At 36.2% G+C, this 17,018-nt stretch overlaps 1 protein-coding gene across 1 annotated transcript; it reads left to right on the top strand.

Moving 5' to 3' along the window:
• Positions 1–1,576: 1,576 nt before the first annotated feature.
• Positions 1,577–2,266, top strand: LOC111411322. The gene is made up of 2 exons (XM_023041862.1): positions 1,577–1,884; positions 1,981–2,266. Exons 1-2 carry the CDS (start codon positions 1,577–1,579, stop codon positions 2,264–2,266), a joined length of 594 nt encoding a protein of 197 aa, XP_022897630.1.
• The last annotated feature ends 14,752 nt before the right edge of the window (positions 2,267–17,018 follow it).

Here is a 17,018-nt window from a genome sequence, read left to right as displayed (position 1 = left end):
GTTTCGGTTAAGGTCTTGGTACTTAAAATTGAACTAACTCAATCTCTGTAGGGCGATATTCGAAACTGTATTTTCCACTTTATTACTTATTAACGAACCATACACTGGAAGATACTATTCAAAATCATTATTTCGTGAACAAGTTCTTGCCACTGTTGTCGAGGATTAAGCATTAGTTTAAACTTATTTACTTTGGCACTAATTCAAACATTTTTTTTATTTTGCTTTATTTTCTTAGCAATTCATTTATCTTAGAGTCTAAATGCTACTATTGGTTTTATCTTAGGTCTGCATTCTAAGATCGACTAGGAAGGAATTGATTCTAGCTGATCTAGAAATTGAGAAAACTTTCCATCGACTGCAAAGAGAAGCTAAAGAAGCACAACTGGAAATGGCTAACGAACAGGATAATCCTATCATTCCAGCCAATGAAGAAGAGGCGATGGACATAGGCAACATGCTTGTTGGAAATTTCATAACTCCTCAACTAATTCAAAGCCAATCCAGCATCGTGTATCCACCGTTTGGGCAGCCTAACTTCCAATTGAAGACCAATGTGATACGACTATTTTAGAATGGACATCAATTTTATGGCAGAGCTGACGAAAATCCACATACACACGTATCTCAATTCTTGGATATGTGTCAATACTTCATGTATCAAGGAATTTTAGATGTGCTATTTGACTGAAGTTGTTTCCACATACTCTATGGAATAAAGCACTCTAATGGCTGGATTCACTTCCTATTGCAAGCATTACTACTTGGAATGATCTGGTTCAAAAATTTTGCACAAAGTTCTTCTCACCAGCTAAAGTAGCGAGACTGAGGCACGACATATCGATATTCAGTCCGAGAGAATCTGAATCATTTGACGAGACTTGGAATAGGTTTAAAAACATGTTAATGAAGTGTCCTCAACATGGTTTCGATAAGAAGACCCAAGTCCGATTTTTCTATACAGGGTTACTTCCATATTTCAAAAGTATGGTGGATTCATCATCCAATGGCTCTATATCCACGAGAACGATCGATGGAGCATTGGAATTATTTGAGAGAATGGCTACTACTTCAGCTATGTGGTCCTCTAAGCAGGTGGTTCAAAAGAAGTCACCGGCTATCTATGAGGTAGACACTTACTTGGCCATATCTACGAAGATCGACACTCTGTTTCACAAGGTGGAAAGCATATAATAGTGAGCGAATGTAGCATATGAACAGAAACCAAGTTGTGAAGAATGTGGAGCGAATCATTGTACGACGGAATGCCCAATTTTGTCACGGGAAATGGAACAAGTAGAGTACATGCAATGGATTCAATGTCAATAGAACTATCGGGATTCAGACACTTAAAATTTCATTTGGAAAGAACATCCAAATCTCTCGTGGGGTGGTGCCCAAAGTTAGAATAGATCACAGGGGCAATTTCAGCAGAGAAGATACTTCAGTTGGAAGAAATGTTTGCAAAGTTCATGGAAAAGACTAAAAAATACATAGAAACAAATAACTGGCTCATAAGAAAAATTGAAACTACTCTTAAAATCAAGGTGCTGCAATTAAGAACATAGAAACGCAGATGGGACAGATAGCACTTTCTATGATAACAAGGGCACTAGATACTTTGCCAAGCAATACCAAAGTAAATCCAAGAGAGCATGTTCAAGCAATTACTACAAGAAGTGGGGTTCAATTACTAGAAATCAATATGAAGAGATTAAATGCGGACAAAGAAATAGTGCCTCCTTCTGATGAAGAGCATGGTAAACAGATTGACCAGACCAGAGAAACAACTATAAAAAAATGTTCAGATATACCACGGGCTAAAGCAACTGCTTCTGTCAATCCATTCGAGCCCCCAATTCCATTCCCTCAGAGATTGAAGAAGTATAAGGTAGAGCAGCAATTTAAGAAATTCCTCAAAATCTTCAAAAAGCTCTACATAAACATTTCATTCATTGATGCACTACTCTAAATGCCCAGTTATACAAAGTTCCTGAAAGATATCTTAATGAATAAATGCAAGCTAGAGGAACATGAGACGGTGATGTTAACTGAAGAGTGCAGCGCTAGGATCCAGAAAAAGCTCCCACAAAAATTGAAAGATTCAGGGAGTTTTATTATTCCTTGTACCATTGGTGAATTTTACTTAATTAAAGCTTTGTGTGACCTTGGTGCTAGTATTAATTTGATGTCACTCTCTATTTTCAGGAAACTTGGATTAGGAGAGCCTAAGCCAACTACGATAACTCTACAGCTGGCTGATTGATCACTTACTCATCCACGAGGAATCATCGAAAATGTATTTGTAAAAGTGGATAAACTAATATTTCCAGTTGATTTCTTAATTGTAGATATGGAAGAAGACAAGGACGTGACTCTTATATTGGGACGATCGTTTTTTGCTACTACAAGAGCCCTCATAGATGTGCAACAAGGATAACTGACTCTGAGGCTGGGGGAGGAGCAATCTCTTTCAATGTTTTCAAAGGATTGAAATATCCTACCGAGCATGACAGCTGTTTCCAGATTAAAGTCATTGACATAGGAATTGAGTTGAAGAAACCACCAGACGTTCATGAGGCCTGTGTGGTATACCCTCCATCCACTCTTACTAATAAAAAAGAGATTGAGGTATTCACTGTAGACTTTTATATGGACGATGAGGGAATGTCACACCACTTAGAGAAAGATAGGAATGAAATTTGGAGGATAGCTGCAATACAAAATAAGATCATATTGAGCAAACTACTCAGGACCTCCCAAGCCATATTCAAAGTGACATGAAACACGCTCTAGACTATAAATCGAACGCTTAATAGGATGCAACCCATTCCTCTATCCCTTTCACTTATTTTGATTAAGTACTGCATTAGTAGTAAAATTTTAGGGATTGCATTAGTATTTAGGGCCATATTTAGAAACTCATGCATGTAGATGATTTTTGACATATTTTAGGTAGTATTTTAAGACTTACATTAGTAACCTAGGCATTTTTATCTATTGAGTTCAATTTACTTAGGCTCATCGTTAATATCCTAGCATTATGTTGAGCTAACATTGATGTGATATGCATTCTTAAGGTTGTACATAGATTTCAATCCCTAAATGAATTAGAAGAATTTATCTCCTCCCAACTATAGGATTTTTGTAGAGAGTACGCTCTGTTAGATAGTTTTTCTAGAAGTTAGGGATTAGAATTTTTTGGTGTGAATTTATTGCAAATACTTAAACCTTATATGCTATCACTAATACTTATTTTATACTCTGAGAACAGAAAATTAAAGCCTAGCAACGAAGAAAAGTGATGGTTGACGTCTTCCAGCCGAGCCAGCTTGATCCTTCTACCTATTCGACAAAATCCTAGTAACAAGAAAATATGATTATTGTCATGACATCAGCTAGCTAGCCAGACCAACCTGACACCTCTAATCATTCGCATCTACCACCGAGGAGTATTTGATCTTTTACTCATTTATTTTTGCTCTTACATTGGAGACTATGTAATACTTTTATTTGAGGGTGGGATAAATTCTAGAATACGTATGCTCATTGTACCTAATCCTTCAATTGCTAACAAGGTTTGTATAATTATTTAACTAAAAAAATGTTTAGTTTAGCATTGAATGACTTATCGCCTATGATGATATTAGTTGAATTAAGTATGGCTTTAGCTAGATTAATGGACAACACCATTACATGTCCATTTATTTGAGTACATATCCACGTTATATTGAATTAATTGAGCACATAGCTATATTGACTTATCACTTACATTGGGTTATAATTTGATCATGAGGATTTAATTGTTGAAGTTGTTGACCTAGGTTTGAATAAAATTTCCCAAATTCTTTATATAGAAATCAAATTGAAATCAATTTGGGGGTGTGAATGTTAGTGCTTGTTTTCATAGAAGATTGATGGCTTGGAACTCTCAGATCTTAGCGGTAGTTGAATGAGTTTGAGTTAAGGATTCTAAAATGGGTACTGGTCATGTTAAAAAAATTGTCATACACCTTTTACTTCTTTTTATAGCCTTTACGACTCGAGTTATTAAGCTTGCAAGGGCATCTAAAAACCTAGTGCCCTATAGTCAACTGGTTTGAGAGTTATCAGCTCAAAACTCACTACAGAGGTCATATAGAAAGCAAGAAGGATAGAAGTTAATAAAAAGTCATCTTATCGAGCTTCTATAACTCGAGTGAATAAACCTGTAAGAGTTTAAAATCTAGTGCCCTAAAGCCAACTGGTTTGGGAGTCATGGCCTAAAGCTCACTATAGGAGTTATATAGAAAGTAAATGAAAAGATGACAATATAAAAAAAAACAAAAAAATGAGCAGAAAATAAGTGAATAAAAGACACAATGACATGAAGAAAGCCTTTGGACATTTGGTTGATGAAACTATATCTTTGATGTGAGGCAAGTAGTTTAGTTTAGTCTTAAAGGTTGAAGCAATCAAAATAGGAGAGTCTCTACTTATTGACATGTAAACTTGTAAGAGTGAAACTTATCCATGCTAAGAAAGGGAAAAGAATGCAGTTAATTAAACTCCTGACTTTAGAACACATCCGAGGTGATTGAGTGAAAAGAATAAGCTTGGGGTGTGTGTATCTCTCGAGCGAAGAAATGGTATATTTGACCACTATGGGCCGAGAGTAAACCAATCACGAGCTTGACATGTTGACATGAGTTCAGACACATACGTCGAGTTATGCATTTACAGGTAAAGGTTGATTTTATTTTTTCACTATTTAAATTATTTCTTATGTTGATTACTAAATTCTAATCATAAGACACTGTAGGTTGTCAAGCCATGTTTTGTGGTGGAGTTAAGTCACAATTTTGTTTAAGGACAAACAATAGATCAAGTTTGGAGGGTTTGATAAGTGCATTTTTACACACTTATTTTACCCACAAAACATGACAAATTATTGGTAAAAGTATTTGAATATGGCTTAAATTTGTGCAATTTTATTTTCTAAAGCCACATTACTAGATATGATGGAACTTAAGAGAAAAGATGCAAAAAGGGCAAAAATGAAAGAAAAGAAAGTTTAGGGACCAAAATGCAAATAGCTAAAAAATGACGGGGAAGCATAAACAATGATGTGAAATAGTTAAGAACAAATTTAGTGAGGACTTGAAGTGTTAGGAGAAGAAAAAAAGATAAAGGATCTAAAAGAATCAAGAATTGAATTTGGGGATCAAAATACAACATTCAAGAATTTTTATACTTGGAAGACAGCCTAGTTGTTTTGAGCGGGTGACTGCCCAACATCAAGAAACATTATCGAGGCAAAAACTTTAGCCTGGGCGACTACCCAGGCGAATCGTAGACAAAAATTTCTGATTCCCTATTCTAACTGAAATTCTTATAGAAACAAAACTTGTGAGGTATTTTAAAATCCTAGGGTCGTCTCTAAAGATTCACATTATAACACATTCATAAGGGTTTTTATAGGAGAAAACAAGACAAGAACGTAAAGATTAATATCAAGACGCAAGGATTCAATTCAAAATTTAAATTGATGATGTCTTTTCTTTAATATTCAGTTTGTTTTCTTCTTCTCATCATGTTAGGCTAAATTTGTTTGTACTAAAAGAATGATGTAATCTTTTTATTTCTAGTTTTACATTATTGACAATGTAAAACGTTATTTGAATTTGAATGGTTTATATGCAATTATTTTCTTCCATGATTATGTGCACGTAATTGTGTGAGGGTGGCGACTTATTTCATGCATTTGAAAGAAGGGGAATAAGTTCGACAGAGTGTAAATCATTGTAGGGTCCAATAAGGGATAAAGATATACCTCTACGCTTTGCGTGAATCTTTAAGTGCTCACAACACTACATGCATTCTTGTATATTTGCACACATCATAGAGATATAGGCTGATGGTATATGGGAGTAGGTTCAACATTACTCAAAAGAGATTGTTGGATAGATTTAGGAGCATTGATTCTTCAAAATTTCAACATGTTTTGATATTGTGAAATTAGGGTTAAAATTGAGCATTGCTCGGGGATTCGTAATCCTAGTGTGTCTCTCATTCATTAATTTCGTCAGATTTGTATTCAAATATCATTTTGCAATTAATTTAATTCAATTCATTCATAATTACATACATAGTTTATTTTAGCTAAAATTTCATCACAACAAACACTCTCATTTTTATTGTTTCTGTTATGGTCTCAGTACTTAAAATTGAATTAATTCAATCTTTGTGGGATAATATTCGGAACTCTATTTTTCCACTTTATTACTTGTTAAAGAACCGTACACTTGTTAATATAATTCGAAATCATTATTTCGTGAACAAATCACTTATGAGTAAAAGTAGCTGCTTTTCTAAAATCAATTATTGCATTCACTAGAATGACAAAATAATCTATTCCAAACTTATGGCTGATTTGATCAATCTTGGTGATTAAATCTCGTTAATAATCTTAATCAAGCATATCCTAATTCTTATAAGAAATGAAATGGAAAACATGATGGAAAAAGTTTTGTTATTTTTTCACACATTAAAATAATTTGTTTCTATAGTACCACAAATTTATAATGCACTTGGACGTATTTCATTACATTCTCAATTTTCTTACAATTAAAATTTTTTTATTAGATAATTGATAAATTACATGTTCCAATAAACTTATTTCGAGAAATTAAAGAAAGCATCAAAATAATACTTGCGTCTTGAATGTATAATTCAAAAAAAAAATCATAAAATCATAAAATGAAGATTACAAGGGTTTCAAAATATATATTAAAATTTAGCTAGAGTCAACTTAATTCTCGACAACAGAAGAGTTTTATCAGGGTTTCAAATTCTGAAAATGAAGTTCTAATCGAAGGAGTTGCCAGTCGAAACTCTTCAAACTTCAGTTGTTCTTCATCCTTGTTTTTGGTCAATGGTAGGCCATAGGCGTTGGTGGTCAATGGCTCTCCAATGAGATGGTAATTAGGGAAAAAAATTCAGAATTTTTGTTTTCAAAATTTTCAACTAGCCTGACGCGTAATGGTGGAATGAAGTATGAAAAAGATATATTTGTTGTATAATTGGGTAATGGACTGTTGGGTATTGAAACAATTTTTTGGGCCTAGTAAAATAAGAATGGGAAAATTTCACAAATCGTGTATTATCTGCACACAATTCAAAAATCAGGTTTTAAGTTTTATTGATGCAAAAATCAAGTATTATCTATTTAATTAAAAACATTTATTAATTAAATATGATAAGGTCACGATTATACAATTAATGGTCATGTGTACATAATTATAGGTTACAACTTATTTATTGGTCACATATTATCAAATTAATTTGTCACAAATCAAAAATTTTATGGGTCACAGTTTATTTCATTGGTCACATATTAAAAAATTATAGGTCACAGTTTATCTATTAGTTATATATTTTCAAATTTAATGGTCATAAATTATTCTTTTAGTCACAAATTATTGAATTTTACAGTAATAGTTTAATAAATAGTCATAAGGAACTACATAATTGGTCACATACACCAAACACTCTATCCCGATCCCATTCCACCACAATACTTGGTTACAAACACTACGCACACCCACAACAACACCATCACAACCACCCAACACCACCACCACCAACATGAAAATCACCATCGCTACCCACCATCTACCACACTAAGCCAAGCCAGCCACCAACCACCACCTGCTTCCCTTCAACATCCCCGTGCAAGTTTCGTAGCCCAAAACTCATCTATTCACTCTTACACCCATTCGAACTCATCATTCCGGACTCACCTAACTCACTGAGTCCGACCTCTTCAAAATGACCACCAACATGTAATTGTCACTTGAACCACACTATCACATAACCAATGCTTACACCACACAAATCCACCCGTGACACAACATCACCATAACCACCGCAAACAACAACAACAAAACGACCACCACCACACAACCGTCGCCTGCACATCAGATAACCTCCCATAGATCGGAATACCTACACCACCACAGCCTTATCAAACACTAAAATCCCATACATGGGTTGACCCACTGACTTCAACTTGGTGAAACACGGATCAAGCACAAAGGCGAAACCATGGATTGCCGCGATCTATGTGTACCTGTGAACCGTGGATCGAGCGCAGAGGCACCGACGCTAGAATCGTGTGAAGCGACTACTGCTCACAGCGACAAGCTCTGCTGTTGTATTAATGATGGCGACCATTGTGACAGAGAGAGAGAGAGAGAGAGAGAGAGAAGAGGGAGAAGAGGGGATCGGAGCTCTCTGCTCACAACGACAATCTCCAGTGCAGTGTCCAACGACTACAGACATGTGTGACTAGGAGGATAGAGAGAGAGAGCGGACGGGACAGTGACGATCTTCGATGTGGTCTCTAGCTACAATGGCCATGTGTGACCGAGAGTATACAGAGACAGAAGGAGAGGATGGAAAGAATAGGGAAAGCAGGGAGAGAAAATAATTAGGATTTTAATTGGGGTGGATGAGATAGGGTTAGAGCATATAGCAGAAATTTATTAATATTGTTATATATATTAAAATGTGAAATTGTGGATTTTTGCATAAATAATCTTTTAACCTTATTTTTGAAATTCAATCTTTTAACACCCATATAGATGTAATTTCCACAATAAGAAATTGACTTTACAAATTGGAGGTGGGTTAGTTAATGGTTAGTGGACTAATGGACTAAAATTAAAACTTTCCAACATATTTTTGGGCCATTTATTGGACAAGGACTTTGACACCCCTTGAATCCGTCCTTCTCGACAACCATTCCTATAGTTAGAAAGACTCCAATTTGACTTAACTCTTGTTTCGCTTTGCTCATCTCACATAGCTCCTAGGTAGTAGAATTGTAGTGAGCTCTAACGGGTCTCGAGGAGCATTCTTGCTCAAGTTCCTGCAGTGTAATTAAAAAAAAAAAGAAAAAAAAATGCTTTCAATGATGGACTTGTAAAGATTGATACAAGTCCCTTCGAAGACATATGATAAAATATTGGAGCGGAAGAGTTCAACATAAAATGGAATAACATTTCCATTGTACAATTTTCTTGGTAATAGGGCATATACTTCGAATGCCAAATTACACGTGGAAATTTGTTGATGGCCAGATCTAATTTTATTTTTATTTTTATTTTTATTTTTTTTAGGTAAAAACTCAAGAAATCCAAGCTACAAAAGTAAAACCATAAAAGAATTTGATCCTTCTAGCATCGTGGCTCAAATGGGAAAATGTTCCCATAACGGTCTATAATTCCAGAATTTAGAACAAATGAAGCAGCGTGCCAAAATGGTCTTAGTATTTATTCAAGAAAATCGTCTATCTCACGATTCTAAGATATCTGTTCGAGGAACGCACAGAAAACTAACTTTTGCAAAGCGACGAAAAATGATCGACTCAACTCAAGCAAATAACAAAAGAGGGATGCTAGAAAAAGTTGCTGACTTGCTCTACCCTATCCTTATCCTGTAAGAGCGGCATTGAGTTGTGCTTCGGCTTTCTCCTCATCACTTTGATGCTAAGCTGAGTTTTTGGGTGAATTCTGCAAGTCCATTGGGTCAGGTCGATTTGGTCAAGACAACGGAATTTGCATGGACGAATGCAAACCCCCTGCTCAGAAAATATTTTGTCACCTCATTACCGTCATGAACAGATAAAACCGCGGGTTTCAGCTTTGCCATTGTGGAAACATGACCAGGCAAAACACCCATTTGTCCCTTAGTTGCAGGGACTATAATCATGTCAACCTATGACAATGCATGCGCACAGAGAAATAAAATGATAAGAGAGGATACCTAAATAAGTCCCCCCCAGTTTACACTTTACACTTCGCAAAGACAAAAATATAAAGATTTATTATATTATTGTCAATATAATATATAAAATGGAAATACTCAAAAAGGATCAAAACAAAGTGAAAAAAAAAAAAAAAAGTTCATACATGAGTGATTGATCCGTGTTTGACAACTATTATTTTAAAACTATTTATTCTAAATACTCATTTTCAACTACACATTCATACAATAAAATATTCTGCACATAAATCCAAAATTTATCTCTCTATTTTAACCATACATTTTCCAAAAATTCACTATCCAAAACAAAATTTTTGCCAAATAATAGCCATTGGAATAGGATTGGGAAATAAATCTCTGCCAAGAATCATCCCATGTTTATCCCCTTGATAAGTTACCAACTATTCATTTCGGAACTCACCTGATGATTGTGAAACTTTGTTGCGTATAGTCATTAGTAACTTGATTATTTTTAGATAATAGTACATAGAAACAACACTTGTAAGGAGCCATATTAAAACCAATTCTACACTATCTGATTTACCCGAGATGAAATATGAGGTGGCAAATTTTGTCAGAATTTACAAGGCTTAAACATCTAACTTGATTGATGATTCCTCACTACCTGATTGGCCCAAGGGGAAATAAAAGCAGCAAATTGTAAGAATTCTCGAGTACTGCGCACTACTCGTATTGTTGTTTTTGAAATATATCTCTAATTTTCAGTTCGAAAGAAAACAAATATTATTGTGTTGCTCTTCATCCCTTTCTGCAAATCAACATTATTCCAAAGATTTTAGAGCATTAACTATTCTAACAGTGAGCTCTAATGCTAGCTGCAGATCATCCTGCAGGAGTGCCAGAATTATTTTTTTTATTGGTAAATGTAAAATTTCATTGATCAACATTTCATGTACAAGTATACTGGGTATACCCGGGTGAGACAAAATAAACATTTCATACAATTACTCCGGGCATACCTGGGCCAAAAAAAGGGAACAAAAATAAAAACAAAAATCAATGACCCGACTAAGGACTCATAATGAATTAAGATGTACGGATACAAAGAGAACATGACTTTGTATACGTGTGTCTTAATTCGTGTTACAATGCAATCCAAGTGTGGTCTAAGGTTTTCAAAGATTTTTCTATTCTTAGTTAACCAAATGTAATCAACAGTACTAGCAAGAGCAATCCTTTTGGCCTTGCTAAGCCACGATGTCCCACGAGCCTCCATTTTTACCCACTTCAATGCACTTGCAAGTGTGGACATAGATCTTCTGATTCCAAGCCACTATCTGATCTTTCCCCATAAGGACAATGTGAATGAACATTCGAAGAAAAGGTGTTGGCCTATTTCCACTGTAGTCAATCTCCAAGTATTGCAATTTGTCTTTAGTAAAGAGTTTAGGTTGGACCCATAACCAAAGCAAAAATGAGTGTTTCGATGTTATGCAAGACCTCCAAACATCCGCTGCCCAAGTCTTCTTAGTTCCCTTTACCCAGAAAAAATCATAAGCCTTACTAGTGCAAAATTTATCCCGTGTTGACCAGGCTATGAATCTGTCCATTACAATTTCAGTAAGATCAACATCAGGCTGCGGTAATATATATGTCTGAACAACTGCATTCAACTGACTTGAGGCTAGCCAACTTGAGCAAACTAGGCTGCTTCAAACGTCCACCTGGTCGGACTGCATAGGAAGTCCCGGTGCATTGATCTAGGAGACAGCAACAGATTTAAACACTAATTCCTTGATTTCCAGAAGCTTTTTAAATAGAGGAGAGTCTCTTTCTTTGGTGAGACCTCCCAAATGCTAGTCCCTTTAAGATAAAATTGATTAACCTAATGTATCCAAAGAGTATCCTTTTTTGATGGATATTCCAAAGAGATTTAGCAAGTAAAGCTAAATTCCAATTCTTCATGTCTTTCAACCCAAGACCTCCTTCATCTTTCGGTAGGCAAACATCCTTCCAAGCTACCAAAGGCTTCTTGGTGCCCCAAAGAAATTTCTGGCAAAGACTAATAATTCTTGAAATAATCACTACTAGGATAGGAAAAATAGAGAGCCAAAAGCATTCAACACCTTGAAGAATTGCCCTAATAAGTTCTGCCTTACCCACATAAGATAGAGAAGAGCAATTCCAAGCACCAATATAAGCTACCATTTTGTGAAGAAACAGAACATAACAACTAACTTTGAGCTTTTCCGAAGCTAATGGCATACCCAAATAACGAAATAGTAGTATCCTTCGGGAAATTAGTGAGCTCAAGGATATCATCAAGCTCTTGCCCATGAATATCAGATGTAAACAAGTTGGATTTTAGATTGTTCATCCTTAAACCCGATACAAGACCAAAGTTGGAAAGGCAATCCATTAAAATTTGCACCAACGTAACATCTCCCTTTGTAAAGAGCATCAAGTCATCCACAAAAACTAAATGAGTAATCTTTAGGGGGCCACATTTGGGGTGGTAATTGAATTCACTATCTTATGAGGCAGCCTTAACCATTCTTGAAAAATATTCTAGACAAAGTACAAACAAGGGTGATAGAGGGTCACCTTGCCTGAGGCCCTTCCCGTCTTTGAAGAAACCATGTATACTTCCATTCAAAGCTGCGAAATATGTTGGAGAAGTTACACATATCGTAATCCATTGAATAAATCTCGAAGAAAAGCACAATCCTTCAAGAACTCCTTTAAGGAAGTCCAAACTCATTGAATCATAAGCTTTCATTAGATTGATCTTTACGAGGCATCTAGGAGCAACCTTCTTTCTATTATATTGCCTCTTCTTAGGCAAGATCGATATTTTCCGTCATACTCCTACCTTCAACAAAAGCTGCTGGTGCTTGATCCACAATGCTACCCAAGATAGGCCTCAATCTCGAAGCAAGGATTTTAGTAATCATTTTGTAGATAACATTACAACAACATATAGGCCTATAATCCCCAACATTCGGTGTATAACTAGACTTTGGCATCAAAGAAACGACTATGTGATTTATTTGTTTGAGGATGGATCATGATGAGAAGAGTTCCTTAATAGCCTCCACAAAATCATCTTCAATAATCCCCCATGCTTTTTTAAAGAAGCATGAAGTGTAACCATCCGACCTGGGAGATTTATCATTTCCAATACCAAATAATGTTTCATTGACCTCATCACTAGAGATGTCCAGATCCAAGAGTTGCCTTGTTCAAGCTACCAAAGGCCCATTACTAATATTGTCGAGCTCAATAGGCTAAACCAGACAGCTTGTACCAAGCAATTTGGTGTAAAATTGGACATTCCCGAGCAACCTTGTCTTGTGAAGTAGTATACATCCAATCCTCTTTGAGTACGGTAGCAATAAAGTTTCTTTTTATGTTTCTTGTCACCATTGAGTGGAAGAATTTTGTACACTTGTCACTTTGCTTAAGGAAAACGCACTTTGCTTGTTGATAATAAAAGCTACGTTCCACTTCGCATAATCCCAAAGCTTTCTTTCTCAAATTTGCCACCGTAAGTTGATAATGTTCGTTCGTGGGCTAATCATGAAGCTTAAGTTGGGTAGCCTCCAGTTCTTTTTTAGCCTTATTTGCACGAGTAGAAATATGCCTAAAGTGTTTAGCATTAAGCTCCATCAATGTTCCTTTTAATTTATGCAACTTCTTGTAAAGTACAAATTGCTTTGTCCCCAACATTTCAAAATTCCAGCTTTCTTGAACAAGTCCATGGAAATCCTCATGATTTTTCCACATGTTGAAAATTTTGAATGGTTTCATGTGCCCACCTCACGATTATAAATGGACACAATACAAGGAAAGTGGTCAGAAAGGCATTTGGAAGGTAAACAATCAGCAAGGCCGTATGCACCATTTTGTATCCAAATGTCATTCACCATAGCTCTATCAATTTTTCTCTAGACCGAATTGTTAGTCCACGTATAGAAACAACCAATGGAGCGCACATTCGTAAGACCAACATGAAGGCAACAATTATCAAAATCTTTAATTTCATAAGGTGTTACCTCCGCGCCATTGTTTTTCTCTTCAAATATAAGTACATTGTTGAAATCCCGAAGAATCATCCAAGGCAATGAAACATTTGCACTAAAATTAATAATGTTGCTCCAAAGCAGCCTTCGGCTAATAATAGTATAGAAAGCATAAGCAAAGCTAACAAGAAAGGTATAAGATGTTACCTTACAAGTAGCAATACAATGAATGACTTTTGGAGTAGTCTCCAAAACTTCCAATTTGATTTTGAATGGATTTCACAACATGCGCCAGGCTCTATGAGTGAAAAAATTGTTGACTTGCATAAATCCGTCAAATTTGTTTTGCATAACTCGATTTAACTTTATTTCTCCAAGCTTCATCTCCAAAATACCCAAAATATTAATGCAATATTACTTGATAAAATCCCGAATCCCATTTTCCTTGGGGGAGGGGGGATTCAAACCCCTAATATTCTAAGAAGCAATCTTCATGACATTAAAGCAAGGAAATACCCTTCTTCTAGTCAAATTTAGTCCCCGCTCTCATTTTCTCATCAACCTTCCCTTTGAGCTTTTCATTGCTAGTTGGTTCGGAGGCTGTCCCTTTCAAGTCGGACGTAGAAACTGCCCCAGAATTTTCCAGTAGAATGCTATCATTGCCAATACCCAAGAAGGAGAAATACGTGCTCGATACCTCCCACAATCAGCCCTCCTTTTCCTATTAACAACCTCAATGAATGGAGCCTCAACCTGGTCCAGAATCTACCCCTCTCGGGCGTTCTCAGCTTCCAGTTGCAACTGACCAATATTTTGGTTAAGAGACTGCCCTTATTGGCTGTCCAAAACCATAGGCTGCTTGTTCTTATTCCCAGTGGTGATTATTTAAGCTCAGCTAGCTATCTTAGTTGAAACACGCTACAAATTTTGCTCCTTACCGTCGACTGTAACATCTTTTTTTTTTTAGATTTCGAAGTTTGAGCTCTATCAAAGCCTTACTTCTTCATATTATAAACTGAAGATGTGTGCCCAAACATCATACATCTCACACAAAATTTTGGAATATGTTCATATTCCACTTGTTGAAATCTCATTTTCCCCGTAGGTAAATTCATGCTACTGAATGAACAAGATCCTTCGATGCATCCACTTCCACAAGGACTCTAGCATATCAAAGTCTCTCTTTACTAGTAAGTTTATCCATGGAGATAGGATTGGCAATCTTAGAAGCAATTTTAGCCAAAGCTCGAGGATTCCTACAATCAAGTGGGAGACGCGATAGCTTGACACAAACCGACAATTGGCTTACCTCCTTATCGTCAAATTCAAAATGGGGGGCGGGGGCATAATCTTGAGCATAAGAGGCCTCCCAAACAAAAAGTATGGACCCCCGTGTAACACGCTAGCTCTAATATCCTCATCCTTGAACTTGAAGATCAACCACCCACTTTTATATACGAAATATTTGATTCAACCTTCCACGAGTTGCATATAAGGAGAAGGGCCGTTTTACCTAGAAAATGAATAGCAAAATAAACCACTAAGCAAAAATCCCAAGATTCGTCCACATCTTCGGCGTTTGAGATAATGACCTTAGCTTGGTCATTTACCCTATGGTGTTTGAAACAATCATCGGTATTCTGGTTGTCTTTAAACAAATTCACCCAAAGGAGCATTTAACTTATCCTCCACATATTTACTTGTAACTTCGTCATGAGGCTCCCTAGCTGAACTTTACAAGCTAGTATCTTCATCATCACGTGTTTGGGAGACACTTTGTGACTCGCAAACTACCTCAAGAAGACCCTTTGAAGGATGTTGCACCTCTTTGGACGTGGAGGGAACAAAAGGGGCCATGTTACAATTACTAACTGGGCCGGCAGAAATATTAGGACCTTGCCGGAAACTCTTAAAGGGAAAATTTCATAAGTAAAAGATTAAGTATGACATATTTTAAAATTAAGAAAACAAGTTTCAAACTTCAAAAATCGGATTTTCATTAAAATATATTTACCATTTAATTAATTTATTTATTTATTAAATATTTTTGTGTCACATATCTATATAATTTGGTCACAAATTAACAATTTAATTAGTCACTTATTATTTTTTGGTCACAAGTCAAAAATTTTATGCCACAAATTATTTTACGTTAACAATTTAAAAATTTTGTAGGTCATAGTTTGTTCATCGATCACAAATCCAAAAATTAATTGGTTGCAGATTAATTTTTAGTTATAACCTATTAAATTATTGGTCACAACTTATTTTTTAGTCACAAATCGAAAATTTTATATATCACATTATTTTTCGGTCATGAATGAAAAAATTTATAGATTACAGATCACATATTATTGGTTGCAACTTATTAGACAGTAAAAAATTATTAATTTTTTAGGTCACACATTATTTCTTGGTCACAATTTATCTTTTTTATTGGTCACAGATTAACCAATTCATTGGTTATAATCAGCCAAAATAATCTGTGACCATCACTAACACTTACAACCTCCACTTCAACGCTGTCTCCAACAGCACCACCCCTACCGTAACTGCCAAAACCAGCACCACATTGGTCACAAATTAACCAATTTATTGGTCACAACTTTCAGTCTACCAATAAAATCATCACATATACTCACACTCCATTCCACCACTCCAAGGCACCGCACTACCGCCAACCACCACCAGCGACGTTGCCCACTGCCACCATCGTTGACATCGCTACCACTACAACACCAACAGCATCCACACCCCATCCCACCACTCCAAAGCACTATACCGCTGCCAATAACCACCAGCGACGCTGCCCACCACCACCACTACGATGAGCGTCGCATTTGTGACCAATGAACAATGGTGCTGAGACACCACCATCACACAACAAACTCTGAAACCATCATCTCTTATGCACTCCATGTGACCACCACCACAAAACCACCTGAAAAAATCGACCATCCAGAGAAAGCCCTGGGAAGGCTTGTTGCCTATGTCAGATGCTCCTTTCTTTGGAACTACTAGTTAGTCTTGCGCCGAATATCTGACCTGATCCTCGCTGTGGGTGGCAAACTCAAGCGCCATTTAGCGTTGATGGGTTCGTCACTCACAGTGATTGATAGCGACGATGGATTCTACTGCCTTTAGTCCAATGATTTCAAGTGGCTTCAGTTCGGCGCTGATGCTCTTAGGTTGAGAGGTGAGGCGGCGATAAGAGTTGTTGAGAGAGAA

Source organism: Olea europaea, chromosome 15 (genome assembly GCF_002742605.1).
Source record: "Olea europaea var. sylvestris chromosome 15, O_europaea_v1, whole genome shotgun sequence".
NCBI lineage: Eukaryota > Viridiplantae > Streptophyta > Magnoliopsida > Lamiales > Oleaceae > Olea > Olea europaea.
This window is presented reverse-complemented; position numbering and strand designations above follow the sequence as displayed.